Source organism: Carcharhinus amblyrhynchos, chromosome 26, assembly GCF_965287045.1.
Source record: "Carcharhinus amblyrhynchos chromosome 26, sCarAmb.v2.hapA, whole genome shotgun sequence".
Taxonomy (NCBI): domain Eukaryota; kingdom Metazoa; phylum Chordata; class Chondrichthyes; order Carcharhiniformes; family Carcharhinidae; genus Carcharhinus; species Carcharhinus amblyrhynchos.
The window spans coordinates 4,484,450-4,502,744 of record NC_137349.1 but is presented as its reverse complement, the minus strand read 5'-3'; the positions used below and the strand labels follow the sequence as shown (position 1 = coordinate 4,502,744).

The 18,295-nt window shown below is 42.0% G+C and overlaps 1 protein-coding gene and 1 non-coding gene across 2 annotated transcripts; both read left to right on the top strand.

Moving 5' to 3' along the window:
* Positions 1 to 45: 45 nt before the first annotated feature.
* ndufs7 (NADH:ubiquinone oxidoreductase core subunit S7) lies at positions 46 to 17,847 on the top strand. The gene is made up of 8 exons (XM_080212634.1): positions 46 to 433; positions 6,129 to 6,165; positions 10,513 to 10,581; positions 13,574 to 13,691; positions 14,010 to 14,189; positions 14,872 to 14,918; positions 15,008 to 15,096; positions 17,615 to 17,847. Exons 1-8 carry the CDS (start codon positions 418 to 420, stop codon positions 17,710 to 17,712), a joined length of 654 nt encoding a protein of 217 aa, XP_080068760.1. The 5' UTR covers positions 46 to 417; the 3' UTR covers positions 17,713 to 17,847.
* trnan-guu (transfer RNA asparagine (anticodon GUU)) lies at positions 126 to 199 on the top strand. Its single transcript has one exon. It is a non-coding gene; the product is annotated as a tRNA-Asn (tRNA).
* Positions 17,848 to 18,295: the final 448 nt, after the last annotated feature.

Below are 18,295 nucleotides of genomic sequence, written 5' to 3'. Positions count from 1 at the left end.
TTAAACCCCTCCCTGCCGCCGGGCTGCTCTAAAACATTTTGCCCCTTTAACCCCGCGGCTGCAGCCGCCATTGCGCTGCGACCGATCGGTTTTCTAGGCATTTCCCATCGCTTCTTCACCAGTTGGTCTCTGTGGCGCAATCGGTTAGCGCGTTCGGCTGTTAACCGAAAGGTTGGTGGTTCGAGCCCACCCAGGGACGAACACATCTTTTCTTTCCTGCGAGACTTTCTGAGCATTTTATTTTTATTTTTCACTTTGCCGCGGGTGACAAAGACTACAGGACTGAAATGGGCTTATTTGACCATTGCTTTTTGTGAAGGGCGCAGTTTTGTTTTTAATTCGCCCTTCCCCGGAACCTTTGATCAGCTCCCCGGGAGGGGAGGACACATTTCGGCGCTGCACCAGTTTCCGGCTAAGATGGCGACGTTGGGGGGTGAGTGCGTTGATGGGAGGTCGCTTTAGCGGCGGCTTGTCTTGCTCCGAGCGACCGCGGGTGCAGGAGAGAGGGAAGCCGATGATTGTAGTTCAAGGGCTTGATGGAAATGGAGGGGCCGAATTCCTGCTCTCCAGAAAAGACCTTGCCGGTCTCCCCTGACCTTTCCTCCTTGAGAGTGCCGGGCTATCAACTGCTGCAACTATTAAACAGGATGTGGGTATGCCGGCGTTGGACTGGCGTAAACACAGTAAAAAGTCTGACAACACCAGGTTTTAGTCCAACCGATTTATTTGATAATAGACTCACAAGCTTTCGGGGTTAGTCCCTTCGTCAGGTGAACATTTCACCTGAAAGCTTGTGAGTCTATTATCAAATAAATCGGTTGGACTAAAACCTGGTGTTGTCAGACGTTTTACTATTAAACAGCCCAGAGAAAGGGCAAACAGTGCAGGAGCTGGAATCTGAAACCAAAGGAGAAAATGCTGGAAAATCACAGCAGGTCTGACAGCATCTGTGGAAAGACAGTAAATCTAACTGACTCGAAATGTTGGCTCTATTCTCTTTCCACAGATGCTGTCAAACCTGCTGAGATTTTCCAGCATTGTCTGTTTCTGTATTAAACAGTTTACATCGTTTGTACATGTGTGTGCAATATATACATATTCTTTATTAATATAGATTTACTTTCTGAGTGAGATGTACAACAAAATTGGGGCAACCTTTTGCCTGTCTAGAAACGATAATTCAGATCAAAGTTAGTCTGAAACCAATAATTCAGGACCGAAATAAAGTGGAAATAATAATCTGGGACCAAGTTAAACTAGAAACAATTTAGGACAAATGCGAGTTACTTAAGTAAAGCCAGCATGGATTTGTTCAAGGGAAATTGTGTTTTACTGATATGTTGAAGTTTTTGTTTTGAAGAAGTAACAGAGAGGGTTGATGAGGGCAGTGCTGTTGATGGTGGTGTACGTGGACTTCCAAAAGGCATTTGATACACGGTCACACAGCAGACTTACGAGCATCATTGTAGCTTGTGGAATGAGAGAATTGGCTGGGTGAGAGGAAACAGTTTTGGTTAATGGGTGTTTTCTAACTGAAGCAAGGTTTGGAAAGGAGTTCCCCAGGGGTAGATGTTGGAACCTTTGCTTTTCCTGATATATATTAATGAGCTAAACATTGGTGCACAGGGCACAAAGTCTGAGAATGGTACAGAACTCAGAAGCCTTATGAACTGCGAGGGGGGCAGCATAGCACTTAAAAAGGACAAAGACAAGATGGTGGAATGAGTTGGCAGGTGAAATGAAATTCAATGCTAAGAAATGTGAAGTGACTCATTTTGATAGAACGCGGAGAGACAGTATAAAGTAGGGGGTGCACCTCTAAAGGGGGTATAAACACAAGAACCTGGGTGTGTCCGCATAAGCCATTGAAATTGGTAAAACAGATTGAGAAAGTGGTTTTATGAATAGGGGCTTAGATTACAACAGCAGTGAAGCTAAGTTGAATTTGTAAAAGTCAGTAGTTCAGCCTCAGTTTGAACATTGCATTGTGTATTACTTGCATTAAGTTGATCTTTCTTTACACCCTAGCCATGACTGTAACACTACATTCTGCACTCTCTCATTTCCTTCTCTATGAACGCTATGCTCTGTCTGTGTAGCACGCAAGAGGCAATACTTCTCACTGTATGCTAATACATGTGACAATACATCAAATTATTGCATCCACTACTGGGCACCACGCTTTACGAATCAAGTGAAGGAATTGGACAGAGTGCAGAAAAGATTCACGTATGTGACCCATTCTTTCTATGGTGTTGATCATGCCTTGGTGGGGCTGGATAGATCCATTTCATTTCTGTTTTTGTTACATCCAAACTTTGTGGCAGCACACTGGTTAGCACTGCTGCCTTGCACTACCAGGGACATAGGTTCAATTCTGGCAATGGGTCACTGTCTGTGTGGAGTTTGCACGTTCTCCCTGTGTCTATGTGGGTTTCCTCCGGGTGCTCCGGTTTCTTCCCAAGGGTGTGCAGGTCAGGTTGATTGGCCATGCTAAATTGCCACTTCTGGTCGGGAGATTAACAGGGTAAATATATGGGGTACAGCAAAAGCGCCTGGATGAGATTGTTGTTGGTGCATGCTCAATGGGCTGAACAGCTTCCTTCTGCACTGTAAGGATTCTATGATACTCTGTGACTACACAGAAGACTGTCCTGACTGACTTCCCATCTTGCACCCACCAAACTTAAACTCCTTCAGGACTCAATTGACAATATCCTCTTTTGTACATAACCTCTTTCATCCGTTATTGTTGTGCTCGTCAAATCCACACAAACATTGCAATTTTAACATTCTAATGTTTGCATTCAAATCCCTTCATAGTCCCCACCATGAATCTCTGTAACCTTTTATATTCCTCTGAGAACATTGTACTCCATGAATGGCACGGTGGCATAGTGGTTAGCACTGCTGCCACACAGCACCAGGATCCCAGGTTCAATTCTGGCCTTGGGTAACTGTATGGAGTTTGCATGTTCTCCCTGTGTTTGTGTGGGTTTCCTCCGGATTCTCCGGTTTCCCCTCTCAGTTCAAAGAAGTGCAGGTTAGGTTGATTGGCCATACTAAATTGACCCTAGTGTCAGGGGTATTAGCAGGGTAAATGCTTGGGGATGCAGGAATAGGGCCTACATGGCATTGTGGTTGGTACAGACTCAATGGGCCAAATGGCCTCCTACACTGTAGGGATCTTATGATTCTATGACATTTCATACAGTCATGACTTCCTTTGATTAGTAAGTTTGTGGATGACACAAAGGTTGGTGTATTAGTGGAGGCTTTGGAGCAGATACAGAAAAGATTTACCAGGATGTTGCCTAGTACGGAGGGTATTAGTTATGAGGAGAGGTTGGAGAAACTTGGTTTGTTCTCACTGCAACAACGGAGGTTGAGGGACAACCTGATAGAAGTCTACAAGATTATGAGGGGTATGGACAGAGTGGATAGTCAGAAGCTTTTCCCCAGGATGAAGAGTCAGTTACTAGGGGGCATAGGTTTAAGGCGCAAGGGGCAAAGATTGAAGGAGATGTACGAGGCAAGTGTTTTACACAGAGGGTGGTGGGTGCCCGGAACTCGCTGCCATAGTGGAAGCAATTACGATTGTGACTTTTAAGGGGCGTCTTGATAAATATATAAATAGGATGGGAATGGAAGGATACGGTCCCTGGAAGGGTAGGGGGTTTTAGTTCAATGGGGCAGCATGGTCATTTGGAGATTTTGAAGACCAAAGGACCTTTTCTTGTGCTGTAATTTTCTTTGTTCTTTGTGAAAATCCCCCAGTCGCCACATTCCAGCACCTGTTTGGATACACTGAGAGAGAAATTAGCATGGTCAATGCACCTAACCAGCATGTCTTTCGGACTGTGGGAGGAAACCAGAGCACCTGGAGGAAATGGCGACTAGAATTGAACACTATATTCCAAGTGCGGCCTTACTAAGGTTCTATAAAGCTGCAACATGACTTGCCAATTTTTAAATTCAGTGCCCCGGCCAATGAAGCCAAGCATGCCGTATGCCTTCTTGACTGCCTTCTCCACCTGCGTTGCACTTTCAATAACCTGTGTATCTGTACCCCCAATCCCTCTGCCTATCAATACTCTTAAGCGTTCTGCCATTTACTGTATACTTCCTATCCAAAATGCATTACCTCACATTTGTGCGGATTAAACGCGATCTGCCATCTCTCCGCCCCACTGTCCAACTGATCTATATCCTGCTGTATCCTCTGATGGTCCTCATCATTATCCACAATTCCACCAACCTTTGTGACATTCGCAAACTTACTAATCAAACAAGTTACATTTTCCTCCAAATCACATATAACAAACAGCAAAGGTTGCAGCACTGATCCCTGAGGAACGCCACTTGTCACAGCCATCCATTCAGAAACACACCCTCCTACTGCTACCCTCTGTCTTCTATGATGAGCCAGTTCTGTATCCACCTTGCCAGTTCATCTTTGATCCCAAGCGACTTCACCTTCTGCATCAGTCTGCCATGAGGGACTTTGTCAAAGGCCTTACTGAAGTCAATATCCACTGCCTTACCGTCACCAATCATCTTCACCACTTCCTTAAAAAACTCGATCAAGTTCGTGAAACACGACCTCCACTTCACAAAACCATGATGCCTCTCATTAATATGTCCACTTATTTCCAAGTGGGAGTAAATCCTGTCTTGAAGAATCCTCTCCAAAAATTTCCCTACCACTGACGTCAGGCTCACCGGCCTGTAATTACCTGCATTATTCTTGCTACCCGTCTTAAACAAAGGAATAACATTTAGCTTGCATTGCATAGTAACTTCATTGCAGTGTTAACATAAACGTACTTGTGACACTAATAAATTAACTTTAAATTTTAAAAAAAACTTTTATGTCCAATTCTGGGCACCTTAAGGAGGAAGTGATGTTTTAGAGTGGGTGCAGAAAGCATTTATGAGAATGGTTCCAGGGATGAAGAACTCTATTTAAATGAATAGGTTGGAGAAGCTTGATTGTTCTCTTTAGGATAGGAATGGTTGTAAGGAGATTTGACAGAAGTGTTCAAATCCAGTGTTACCAACAGAGAAAAACTGTTCCCGTTAGTGGAAGGCCTGAGGAAATCTGAGAAGACAGATTAAAAGTGAATGGCAGAAGAACCAAAGGCCGGATGTGGGTCGCCTTTTTATGAAACAAGTGGTTAAGATCTGGAGTACATTCCTTCACTGTCACAGGATCAAACTCCTGGAATTTGCTCCCAATAAGCACTGTGGGTGTACCTACACCATACAGACTTCTGTTGTTCAAGAAAGCAGCTCATCACCTTCACAAGGTCTGTTGGGGGTGGACAATAATTACTGACCGAACCAGCAACACTCACATTTTGAGAGAGAATAAATTGTCTGAAGATGTGCGGGAGATAGATTCAATAGTGGCTTTCAAAGGGAAAACATTAAGTACCTGAAAGGAAGAAATTTGCAGGGGTACAGGGAAACGCGAGACAGTGGCACTAACTAAACTCCTCCTGCAGAAAGCTAGCACTGGCTTGAAGAGCCAAGTTACTACCTTCTGTCTTGTCGTAGTTTAAGAATAAGGAGTAAGTCATTCAGGACTGAATTGAGGAAGAACCTTTTCACTCAGAGTTGTGAACTTGTGGAATTCTCTACCACAGAAAGCTGTTTGGGGCCAGTTTGTTAGATGTGTTCAAGAGGAAGATGCACGTGGCCTGTGTGTCTAAAAGGGATCGAGGGGTATGGTGAGAAAACAGGAGTGGGGTACTGAAAGTGCATACTCACATTAAATGGTGGTGCAGGCTTGAATGGCTGAATGGCCGACTCCTACACTTATTTTCAATGTTTCTATGTTTAATTCTATGAATCTATGTAAAGGTGAACTAACAGACTTGTAACTGTTCATATCAGTAGTCCATTTATTGCGGCCAGATTTTGTGTCCTGGCTCTCGTGTTAAACTGGTCAAACTTGTGTTCTCATAGTTCATAAGGACATTTAGGTTTCCTACCAGCTATCTAAACTATATAGTGCAAGATGAATAAATATTAACAATATGCTATGTAATAACAGGATTGAATTGTATTTCTTATTTAGATTCTTATTACTCATTTATTTACTTTTTAAAACTTGTTTTTTGCAGTTCTGCGCCTTGGCAGATTCGCACCTGTTGTCTGCAGGTAAATCCGTAAGCTTAACATTACTTTGTAAAAAGGTAGCTCTAAACTAAAAGGCTGCTCATCTGCTGTCTCTTGCACTGAGAAGACTTGGAAAGTTGTGGGATTAGTTCAACTTTAAGCCACAGGGGATGGAGCATGCTGCACAAAGTTGGAAATTTTAGACTCAAATTAAAAACAGACTCACTAGCTAAATTTATATTTTGATCTAGAGATGAATTGTGGAAATTTGGAATTTTCAGAAAATGCTGGAAATGTGACAGCATTTGAAAGAGAAAGAAAAGGTTAGCATTCCTAGGTCCATATCTTGGTATCCTTTTTTGATTTTGCTTTCTCAGTTGTCAAGGATTTTGTGGGAGGCAGGGTGTTTGTAATGACTGCCCAAGCTCCTTCCATATTTTGTAAGAGTATCATGCTGTCAGCTATTTTCATTTTGCTCTTTACATTTCCTGTGTCAGAGTGGCAAAATTGCAGCTGATTTAATGAAGATGGATGTGGACGAATGGTACTCAAAATGCATGTTTATCTGAGATATTTAAAACTGTTTTAGTATTTACATGATATCAAAATTGTGCTTGAAAGCTGTGAAATTTTGAACTAAGATAATCAGTAAATCAGAGCCAGAAATGTTGACTGTTTCTCTTTCCAAATTTACTGCCAGACCTGTTGAGTATTTCTAGCATTTTCTGCTTTTATTTCCAAAAATAAGCATATTTTGAATGCAAATATTAATATTCTAAAAAGAAGCTGGTGAATGAAATGTTTGGATTCTAAATTCATAAATGATTATCTGCTTGTTATCTTTGTGTCCAACTTTTAAAAGGTTTAAGTATTTAACAAGCACTGGAAGCTCTTCTAAAGTTACTCCTTGCCCTCCTGCTGTCACTGTTTCAATATTAATAGTGTCAAGTGTAGCATTGGAAGCATACTGTAGGGGATGAGGTACATATTTGGAATCCCTGGGAATGTTTGATAGTTATCTAACAACTGGAAGATTAAAAGATGCACCCAGAGTAATTCCAAAAAAATCCATCTGGTTCACTAATGTCCTTTAGGGAAGGAAATCAGCTGTTCCTAGCCAGTCATAGAGGTTTACGGCATGGAAACAGGCCCTTCAGCTCAACTTGTCCATGCTGCCCAGTTTTTACCATAAAATTAGTCCCAATTGCCCACATTTGGCCCATATCCCTATATATCAATTTTACCCATATAACTATCTAAATGCTTTTTAAAAGACAAAATTGTACCTGCCTCTACTACTCCCTCTGACAGCTCATTCCAGACACATAAGAACATAAGAAATAGGAGCAGGAGTAGGCCATCTAGCCCTTCGAGCCTGCCCCGCCATTCAATAAGATCATGGCTGATCTGTTGTGGCTCAGTTCCACTTTCCCGCCCTCTCCCCATAACCCTTAATCCCCTCTCTTATCAAGAACCCATCAACCCGCTTCTTAAAAATATTTAGCGAGGCAGCCTCCACCACTTCAACGGGCAGAGAATTCCAGAGATTCACCACCCTTTGACTCAAACAGTTGTTCTTCTGGACCCTTTTGTATCTCTCCTCTCTCACCTTAAACCTATGCACTCTAGTTTTAGACTCCCCTACCTTTTGGAAAAGATGTTGATGATCTACCTTATCAATGCCACTCATTATCTTATAGGTCTACATGTGACACCAGAGCCACAGCAATGTGGTTGGCTCTCAACTGCCCTCTAAAATGGCCTAGCAAGCCACTCAGTTGAAGGGCAATTAGGGACGGGCAACAAATGTTGGCCAGCCAGTGATACCCATGTCCCAGGAAGGAATTATTAAAAAAAAAATGAGTTGACACTTGCTTGACTCTGCTGCCCCTTTGGATTTGAAAACAAATCTCAAATTTTACTCCCAGGGCATTGGAAAAAAATTAATAAGGTTGTTTTTGGGCAGCACAGTGGTTAACACTGCTGCCTCACAGTGCCGGGACCTGGGTTTGATTCCTGGCTTGGGTCACTGCCTCTGTGTGGAGTTGGCACATTCTCCCCATGTCTGCATGGGTTTCCCCCAGGAACTCTGGTTTCCTCGCACACTCCAAAACAGGCATCGGAGTGTGGTGGCTAGGGGAATTTCACAGTAACTTGGCAGTGTTAATGTAAGCCTTACTTATGACTAATAAATAAACTTTAAAAAAACTTTACTTATTGGTTCAGACCTCATACTATTTCAGCAACCCTTTCTACCTTATATCTAGTTAGAGATTTCACCTAGTGCAGGAATCCTCATAGCATCTTTCTGCTGTGTTTGAACACTTGTGTTTGTACTGTTATTACCACTTGCACCCATCACTGTCGCATGACTTGTTTGAAAACAGAAAATACGATCTCCCAGTGAATTTTTATTAATGAATAAAAATGCCATATTTGTTGAAATTATGGATGAAGTTTAACCTTTTGGAATCTGGTTCTTTTAAAAAAAAAAGTATCAACCTGCATTCACACAGAAACTATCACATCTTCTGGATGTTCTTCACAGCTAATTACTTTTGAAGTGCAGTCTCTTGTTATGGAGGTAAACAGGGCAGCCAGTTTGTGCAAAGATCCCCAAGTAGCAGGTAAATGGCCATGCTTCCTCCTTTCAGTCTCAGTAAAGCCAAAGCAAAATAAGTTTAAGTTTAACTTTATTTATTAGTGTCCCAAGGAGGCTTACATTAACACTGCATTGAAAATCCCCTAGTCTGGAGCCTCTCTGGGTACACTGAGGGAGAAAGAATTTAGCATGGCCAATCCACCTAAGCAGCATTTCTTTTGGACCATGGGAGGAAACCGGAGCACCTGAAGGAAACCACGCAGACACTGGGAGAACGGGCAGACTCTGCATAGCCACTCAAGCCAGGAATCAAACCCAAGTCCCCGGCACTGTGAGGCATTTATGGATGTTGGAAATCTACAATAAAAGCAGACAAGGATGGAAGAACTCAGCAGGTCAGACAGTTTCTATGCAGAAAGAAAGAAAAAGAGTGAGCGTTCCAGGTTCATTAACCTGAAGCATAACTCTGTTTCTCTTGCCACAAATGCTGCCTGACCAGCTCATTATTTCCAGCATTTTCTATTTTTTCCATTGAGCTCACTGTTTCAGAACCTTCCTGTTGCTGCATTCATAAGAACATAAGAAATAGGAGCAGGAGTAGGCCATCTAGCCCTTCGAGCATGCCCCGCCATTCAATAAGATTGTGGCTGATCTGTCGTGGCTCAGATTCCACATTCCCGCCCTCTCCCCATAACCCTTAATCCCCTCGCTTATCAAAAACCCATCAACCCGCGTCTTAAAAATATTTAGCGAGGTAGCCTCCACCACTTCAACGGGCAGAGAATTCCAGAGATTCACCACCCTTTGAGTGAAGAAGTTCCTCCTCAACTCCGTTCTAAACCACCCCCCCTTTATCTTGAGGCTGTGCCCTCTAGTCCTACTGTCCTTTCTGAGCGGGAAGAGTCTCTCCACCTCTATCCTATCCATCCCATTCATCATATGTCTCAATGAGATCTCCCCTCATTCTTCTAAACTCTAACGAGTACAAGCCTAGTTTATTCAGCCTCTCCTCATTGCTCAACTCCGGTATCAGCCTAGTAAACCTCCTCTGCACTCCCTCCAAGGCCAAAATATCCTTGCGTAAGGATTCCAGAATGCCATGGATTGGATCTTTATGCTGTGTAACTTATCTGCCTCCTTTGTTTTTGGAGCATTGCAAATAACAACTTTGGGTAATGGCATATTGTACTTCTGAGAAAGACCTAAAAGTGGCTTCCATGGGATGAATGTTTTGAACTTTTGTGATTTAGAAAATATCAATAAATTAAGGAAGGATATTCTTGCTCTCGAAGGAGTGCAGCGAAGGTTTACCAGGCTAATTCCGGGGATGGTGGGACTTATGAGGAGAGATGCTGGAGTTCAGACAAAGGAGGGGGGAATCTCATAGAGACTTATAAAATTCTAACAGGACTAAACAGAGTAGATGCAGGGAGGATATTCCCGATGGTGGGGGAGTCCAGAACCAGGGGTCACAGTCTGAGGATTTAGGTAGACTATTTAGAACAGAGGTGAGGAGACATTTCTTCACCCAAAGAGTGTTGAGCCTGTGGATTTCATTACCACAGGAAGTAGTTGATGCCAAAACATTGAATATATTCAAGAGACGGCTGGGTATAGCACTTGGGACGAACGGGATCAAAGGTTATGGGGAAAAAGCAGGATGAGGGTATTGAGTTGGATGATCAGCCATAATTGTAATGAATGGCAGATCAGGCTCAAAGGGCCAAATGGCCTCCTGTTCCTATCTTCTATGTAACACTGTTTAATTGCTATCTTTTTATTTTCAGACCCAGTTCACTCCTTGCTAATGAATCACGGTGTCTCCATCAAACCACAGTGACAGAAAGAGCAGACAGGTAAATTCAAACATTCTTGCTAAGACTAATCCATATACATACACATCCATAGGAGCAGGAGTAGGCCACTTGGCCCTGTGAGCCTGCTTGGCCATTCAATTAGATCATGGCTGATCAGATTTTAACCTCAATTCCACATTCCTGCTGACCCCTGAAAACTTCACCCCTTCCACCACCCCCTTGTTAATCAAGAATCTATCCTGCTGTTCCTTAAAGATAGTCAAAGACTCTGCTTCCGCTGTCTTTTGAGGAAAAATGTTCCAAAGATTCAAGACCCTTTGAGAGAGAAAAACTTATCCTCATCTCGGTCTTAAACGAGCATCTCCTTATTTTTATCAGCGACATCTAGTTCTAGATTCTCTCACAAGAGGAAACATCCTTTCCACATCCAACCTGTCAAGACACCTCACAATCTTAAAGATTTTGATTTTTCCTCTTCCTCTTCTAAACTCCAGTGAATTGAAGCCTAACCTGTTGAACCTTTCCTCTTAAGACTACCCACCCATTCCTGGTATTAGGCTAGTAAACTTCTGAACTGCCTCTAAAGCAGTTACATCTGTATGGTGTAGACTATATGTCAGTATGGTCAAATTGTAGTGGAAATGGTATTAAGCTACTCATTGGAGGTATAAATAGTACACAATGTGTTGAGCAGTTGCCATCATTAGCATTATCCATATTCAACACGGACAATATTGGGCAAATTGCACTTATTATTGGGCATTACATAGATGTCAATTATAATATTATAACATATTAAATGCACCAGCTATGTTGAACAGTTTCACTGGTTTGCACCTGTGATAATAATGGAGGAAAACCACCAAATTATGTCCAGAAATATTGAACTTTAACTAAGACTGCGAGTTTTTAAAAAATGGACATACAAGTCAAAGGTGCTGGAGGATGCAAAATCAGTCACTGGCTGAGTTACTGGTGGTTATAAGAACATAAGAACTAGGAGCAGGAGTAAGCCATCTGGCCCCACGAGCCTGCTTCGCCATTCAATAAGATCGTGGCTGATCTTTTTTGGACTCAGCTCCACTTACCCACCCGCTCACCATAATCCTTAATTCCTTTACTGTTCAAAAATTTATCTACCCTTGCCTTAAAAACATTCAGTGAGCTAGCCTCAACTGCTTCACTCGGCAGGTAATTCCATAGATTCACAACCCTTTATGTGAAGAAGTTCCTCTTCAACTCAGTCCTAAATCTGCTTCCCCTTTTTTTTGAGGCTATGTTTCCTAGTTCTAGTTTCATCTGCCAGTGGAAAAAACTTTCCTGCTTCTATCTTGTCTATTCCCTTCATAATCTTATATGTTTCTATAAGATCTCCCCTCATTCTTCTGAATTCCAATGAGTATAGCCCCAGTCTACTCAGTCTCTGTTCATAAGCCAACCCTCTCAACTCCGGAATCAACCTAGTGAATCTTGTCTGCACCCCATCTAGTGCCAGTATATCTTTTCTCCAGTAAGGAGACCAAAACTGTACACAGTACTCCAGGTGTGGCCTCACCAGCATCTTATACAGCTGCAACATAATCTTACTGTTTTAAAACACCATCCCTCCAGCAGTGAAGGACAAAATTCCATTTGCTTTCTTAATTACCTGCTGCACCTGCAAACCAACTCCTTGTGATTCCTGCACAAGGACACCCAGGTCCCTGTGCACAGCAACATGTTGTAATTTTTTACTGAAAGCTTGATAAGCTGTGAGACAATAGAACAGAATCCCTTCCTGTTTCCAGACAATGATTACTTCTAAAGCATACAGAAGTTAATGGGAGATAACAGAAGATGAGCATCATCTATTCAGGAGATATCTTATGCATAACATCCTAGAGAGATTTGTGGCTTTTGCCTTTCAGGAACATGCAAAGGCTGGGATAAAAGCCAGCTGAAAGGCTGGTCCTAATGTGAGTGTGTGTAGTGAGTGCACATATGTAAGTATGCACATATACTCCTGAATTGTTGAAGTAAGCCAAGGCTGCGAAGACCACAGCTGAAAAGAAAACAGGGAAGTGACCTAGAGGAAGTGTAAAATGTAGCCGAGGAAAAGGGAAGCTTGAAAACTTCAGCAAAGAGGTGACCAAGGAATGTGGCAGAAGAACAACAAGTTCTTCTTATGGTATGGACCACTATGATAATAATGGAAGAAAAACACTGAATTATAGGACAGCACAAAGGTTAGCACTGCTGCCTCATAGTGCAAAAGACCTACTGTGGGTCACTGTGTGGAGTCTGCACATTCACCATGTGTTTGAGTGGGTTTCCACTGGGTGCTCTGGTTTTCTCCCACAGTCTGAAAAGATGTGCTGGTTAGGGTGCACTGGCCATGCTAAATTCTCCCTCAATGTACCCGAACAGGCGCCAGAGTGTGGCGACTAGAGGATTTTCACAGTAACTTCATTGCAGTGTTAATGTCAGTCTACTTGTGACACTAATAAATAGACTTAAACACTCCTCAGACTTATCTACCATGAGGGAAACTCACCCCAAGTACCAGCCCATAATTCCACATAATGTATAGCCATCTTCCATTACCAGCACTTTCCCAGGTGAAAATGGCGGCACTGGTTAGGGTTTAATCCCAATAAGATACTTGTTTTTATTAAAAATGTTCAATTTAACAATGTCACATTTTATCAATTTGAATGAATAGAGTGGCGATGGAAATATGCGACGTGTCTGAAAGAAGAATCAGTTTTGTAGTTGGGTCTCGTTTGAAGCATTGCTGTTTCTCTCTAAGATGCTAACTGAGCCAAGGCGTAAACCTGGAAGGAGAAAAACCATTCAGCCCACTCCTTCCGTGGGCCTTGCGAAACTACCTCAATCACCCACATAACCATTCTGTCCATTTTCTTTTTGTGACTTGAACAGATTAACTGAATCTGTTCAAGAATATCTCTGTAACTTCACTGTGAATTTGACATTTTTTTGTTCTGGAGTTTTCATTTTAAATCTAAATGGGACTGGAATTATTTGTTTACAGCTCCACACTGGCAAAACAGACAAGCAGTGCAGTAGCTGCCAAGAAGTCTTCACTTCCCAGCAATAAAGGAGAGTTTGTCATCACAAAACTAGATGAGCTGATAAATTGGGCCCGGCGGGTGAGTGCTGCATACTGCATTGGTCTGTGTATGTCTGTGGATAAGCAAATAATTAAAAATAAATAAATGTCAACTTATGCTAACTAATTGTGTTTGAGAATGCGTTTAGATATTATAAACTGGAGTGGATTTTTGGCGACAGTAAGAACGCCTTTTAATAATCCATTGTGATTCATATTCAACAAATACTGCAGTTATAATTTCTCCCTTTATCCATATTCTGTTTGCTGTACATGTCACAGAGGCACTATGTTAAATTATTGATTGGAAGTGGGAAGCATATGTGTTCACAAGGATTTTCATTTTGAATGCTTTCAGAGCTCTTTGTGGCCCATGACCTTTGGGCTCGCCTGCTGTGCCGTCGAAATGATGCACATGGCAGCACCCAGGTATGACATGGACAGGTTCGGCATAGTCTTCCGCGCCAGTCCTCGGCAGTCGGATGTTATGATCGTGGCTGGCACCCTCACAAACAAAATGGCTCCAGCCCTTCGAAAGGTAACCCAATGGTTTCATGGTTGTGTTTTCTACAGTTACCCCCCTCTTAACACAATTCAATGTTTAAATCTTCCAAAGGCTGCAAAAAAACGAAGCTAAGGTGCAGCAGGTCACCCAGGTAGCATTTGCGATGAGAACAATGGATGTTACAGATCAAGGTGTTTCACCAGAATTGTTCTGATGGGTACAACCCAAAACTATTTTTTTTTAGCCACATAGCTGATTGACCTGCTGTGTTCCCAGCCCTTTTCTGTTTTTGTTCCTTTTAAAACAAGTTGTTTCTGCAATTATTTTTATCGTAGATGAATTTATGTTTAAAAAGTAAAGCATGTCTGAAGATCTGTTATTTCACATGCAGGTTTTTCCAAAATACTAACTCTGGCATTGTGTCGCCCCCAAAGACACCTTCTCTATGTCTATCATTTGAACCTACTCATAACTTTAAAGATCTATATTAAATCATTTTTAAGCCTTTAAGAATAAAACAGCCCCAGCCTATCAATGGTCAGTTAGCTTCCTAACTCCCAGTTTCAATTCAGTCTGATGATTGACCATTTTGCATGTTGCTGCAGACTGCCAGGATTCCAGCAAGGGCCAGCAACATGAGAAATTTATAAAAGAGCAAGCTATTAACACAATGTGAAGATGAACTCTGCTTTACTTTTATTATTGTGCACTGCAGGTTTATGATCAGATGCCTGAACCTCGCTATGTAGTCTCCATGGGCAGGTGAGCACACTACTGAATTTTGTGCCACATTTAGTAGTATGATTACCACACTGAGGGCAAAAATTCTAATGGTGATATTGTTCTTACAGCTGTGCAAATGGTGGTGGTTATTACCATTACTCCTATTCCGTGGTGAGGGGCTGTGACAGAATTGTGCCAGTAGATATTTATGTTCCAGGTGAGTGCAGTTATCCTAGAGAAAGTTGCCAATTTACCAATGATAGAGGGGATACTTTAGCAAAATGTTTATGCTATTGGACTAATAATTCAAAGGCCTAGACATGTGTTCAAATCTTGTAAGGCAGCTATGGAATTTAAATTTAATTGATTAAATATATCTGGAATTTTTAAAAAAGGGTGGCGGCCACAAAGCTATCAGACTGTAATAAAAATCCATTTGATTCACCAATGTCCTTTAAAGAAGGAAATATTCCATTCAGTCACAGCCTGAGTGAGTGGGCAGGTGCAGTATAATGTGGACAAATGTGAGATTATCCACTTCGGTAGCAAAAATGAGGAAGGCAGATTATTATTTAACTGGGTGTGAATTGAAAGAGTTGAATACTCAGCGAGATCTTGGTGTCCTCGTGCATCAGTCACTGAAAGTAAGCACACAGGTACAGCAGGCAGTACAGAAGGCATATGTTGGCTTTCATAGTGAGAAGATTGAGTATAGGAATGTTTTGCTGCTATTCTATAGAGTGTTTGTGAAGCCACACCAGGAGTATTGTTTGCAGTTCTGGTGTCCTTACTAAAGGAAGGATGCTGTTGCTATAGAGGAAGTACAGCGAAGGTTTACCAGGTTGATTCCTGGGATGGCAGGTCTATCAAATGAGAAGCGTCAAAGTCAGTTAGGATTTTATTCATCAGAGTTTAGAAGAGTGAGAGGGATCTCATAAAAATTCTAACAGGATCAGATGGGGTAGGTTCAGAAAGAATGTTCTCAATGGTGGGGAGTCCAGAATTAAGGGTCATAGTTTGAGGATGTGGGGTAAACCTATTAGAACTGAGATGAAGAGAAATTTCTTCAGCCAGAGTGGTGAAGTGTGGAATTCAGTACCACAGAAAGTAGTTGAGGCCAAAAAGTTGTGACTACAAGAAGAAATTAGATATAGCTCTTGGGGCTAAAGGGATCAATGGATATGGGGAAGAAGGTGGGATCAGGATATTGAATATAGATGATCAGCCATGATCAAAATGAATGATGGAGCAGGTTCAAAGGGCCAAATGGTCTACTCCTATTTTCTATGTATGTTTCTTAATCCAGTCTAACCTATATGTGACTCCAGACCCACAGCAATGTGGTTGACTCTGAACTGTCTCCTGAAATGTCATAGCAAGTCAATCAGTTGTATTGAAGAAGGCGGTTCGCTGCCACCACCACCTTCTTGAGGGCAGTTAGGGCTGGGCAATAAATGCTGGCCTTGTAACTAATGCCCACTTGATCTGATTTTCATTAATTGTCCAGTTAAATATTTGGTAGTGTCTCAGTCCTTACACTGTCCCAGTAAGGAAATCAGAAAATTAAGTCATAAGCAGAACTGGTGCCTATTGAATAGATGCAATGAATAACATAGAAGAGCACAGACTTAGTTCTTTACTCGTTTCTACAACCAAGGGCCTGGCTCAATGGTGGAATAAAGTTGAAAGCATGTGACCAGCAGAGAAGACTGTTGGATGGATTGATGAGGGAGAATTAATTTCAATTAGTGGATTACCTCCCTGAAAGCCAGCACCTTTGTTGGCTCAGTTGACGAGGTGATTGTGTAGTTGAGAGCCATGCAGACCATGAGGTTCCAGATTTGATTTGCAATTTCTGTCATGTTGGTTGATCTCAGTTGGGGTTGTGTAGTGTGGTGTGGAGAAAATCATGCAGGGCTCCCGCTGCTAGTCCTGTAAACCCTGCTGGAGAGCACATACTTTCTTGCCAGCTAAAGACTGACTCAACTGTGGTGCTATTTAGATGGAGTAACCTGCCACTGGTGAATTCCTTAAAACCTTTTCATCCACAAATCACTTAAACAGGTCCGAAGATCCCGTGGACCACCCACTTCTTGCCACAGCAAACATACTTCTCAGAACTAATGAGCAGAATGGCTTTGCATAAAATGAGATACAAATTAATACTTGGTTTCAAGCTGGAGGACTTCAGTCTCATCTCAGGCTCCACATTTAGCTGGTTCCATCCCCACAAGTGTAGAAAATCGGATCTTTTTTATTCATTCATGGGTGCTGCTGGCTGGCCAGCATTTATTGCCCATCTTACAACTATATAATGTAACTGTAACATAAATCTTGTTTCTAAAGCTACCTTGTTGTTGATTTCGCCTGTGACAACTCTTGCATACACACGGGAACATGTCTGCCTGTTGGACCTCATAGGGAGCAGTGGGTATTAGAGGTCTGGCCTGTTCTTACGTATGGTCTTGGCGTTGCCCACCAGTAACTTGAATTTTGGACCAGCTTATGGACTGATGGTCCATGGACCACACTGAGAACCATTACTAGATGTTTCTGGTTTCTTTGAAGGTAGGAGGAATCAAGGGAGAGAAAGTCTTATCTGAAACTTAAGGGCCACTTTTGTGTTGCACAGTAACATCTCAGTTCATGTTAAATTTATTCAAAAGTGTTGCCATTCTGTTTGTGATTAGCTAAAATGTTATCTGAACCAATTGACATTGTCCATTTTGCATTAGGCTGCCCACCCACAGCTGAAGCACTTCTCTATGGAATTCTCCAACTGCAGAAGAAAATAAAGAGGGAAAGAAGGTTAAGCATTTGGTATCGGAAATAGATGGATGGTATAATTACAGCTAATATTTATGGAACTTGTGGGCAATGATGTGATGCTTTGATGGAAGAATAGACTCTTTATGTGGTGATGTCATACGTAAAAATGTCCTATAAACTTTCATTTTAAAAAGTTGAAGCATTTCTTCTAGTTTTCATTTGTTTTGAAAGTTACGTTTTTAAGCTGTATGGGATTTTGTCAGACAACATCTCATCTGTCACTGTTTTTCCCCTCTAAACTTTTCAGATGCCTCCATGGATTCCAGCAGATAGATAATGATAAAAATTGGAAAACACAGAACCACAGAATTCCTGCAGTGCAGAAGGAGCCCATTTGGCCTATCGAGCCTGCACCAATCGCAATCTCACCCAAAGCCTATATATCATCTTAACCCCACATATTCACCCTGCTAATCCCCCTGATGCTAAGGGGCAATTTAACATAGCCAATCAGCCTAACCCCACAGACATTTGGTGTGTGGAAGGAAACCCATGCAGACATGTAAAGAACGTGCAAATTCTACACAGTCACCAGAGACTGGAATTAAACACTGGTCCCTGGCGCTGCAGGGCAACTAAACAACTCA

What these genes read in the sequence shown, in the direction of transcription:
- ndufs7 (XM_080212634.1), top strand. An exon ending in TGGCTCCAGCCCTTCGAAAG is followed by an intron (nt 14,190 to 14,871) that starts GTAACCCAATGG and finishes TGTGCACTGCAG; the next exon opens with GTTTATGATCAGATGCCTGA. An exon ending in TATGTAGTCTCCATGGGCAG is followed by an intron (nt 14,919 to 15,007) that starts GTGAGCACACTA and finishes TTGTTCTTACAG; the next exon opens with CTGTGCAAATGGTGGTGGTT.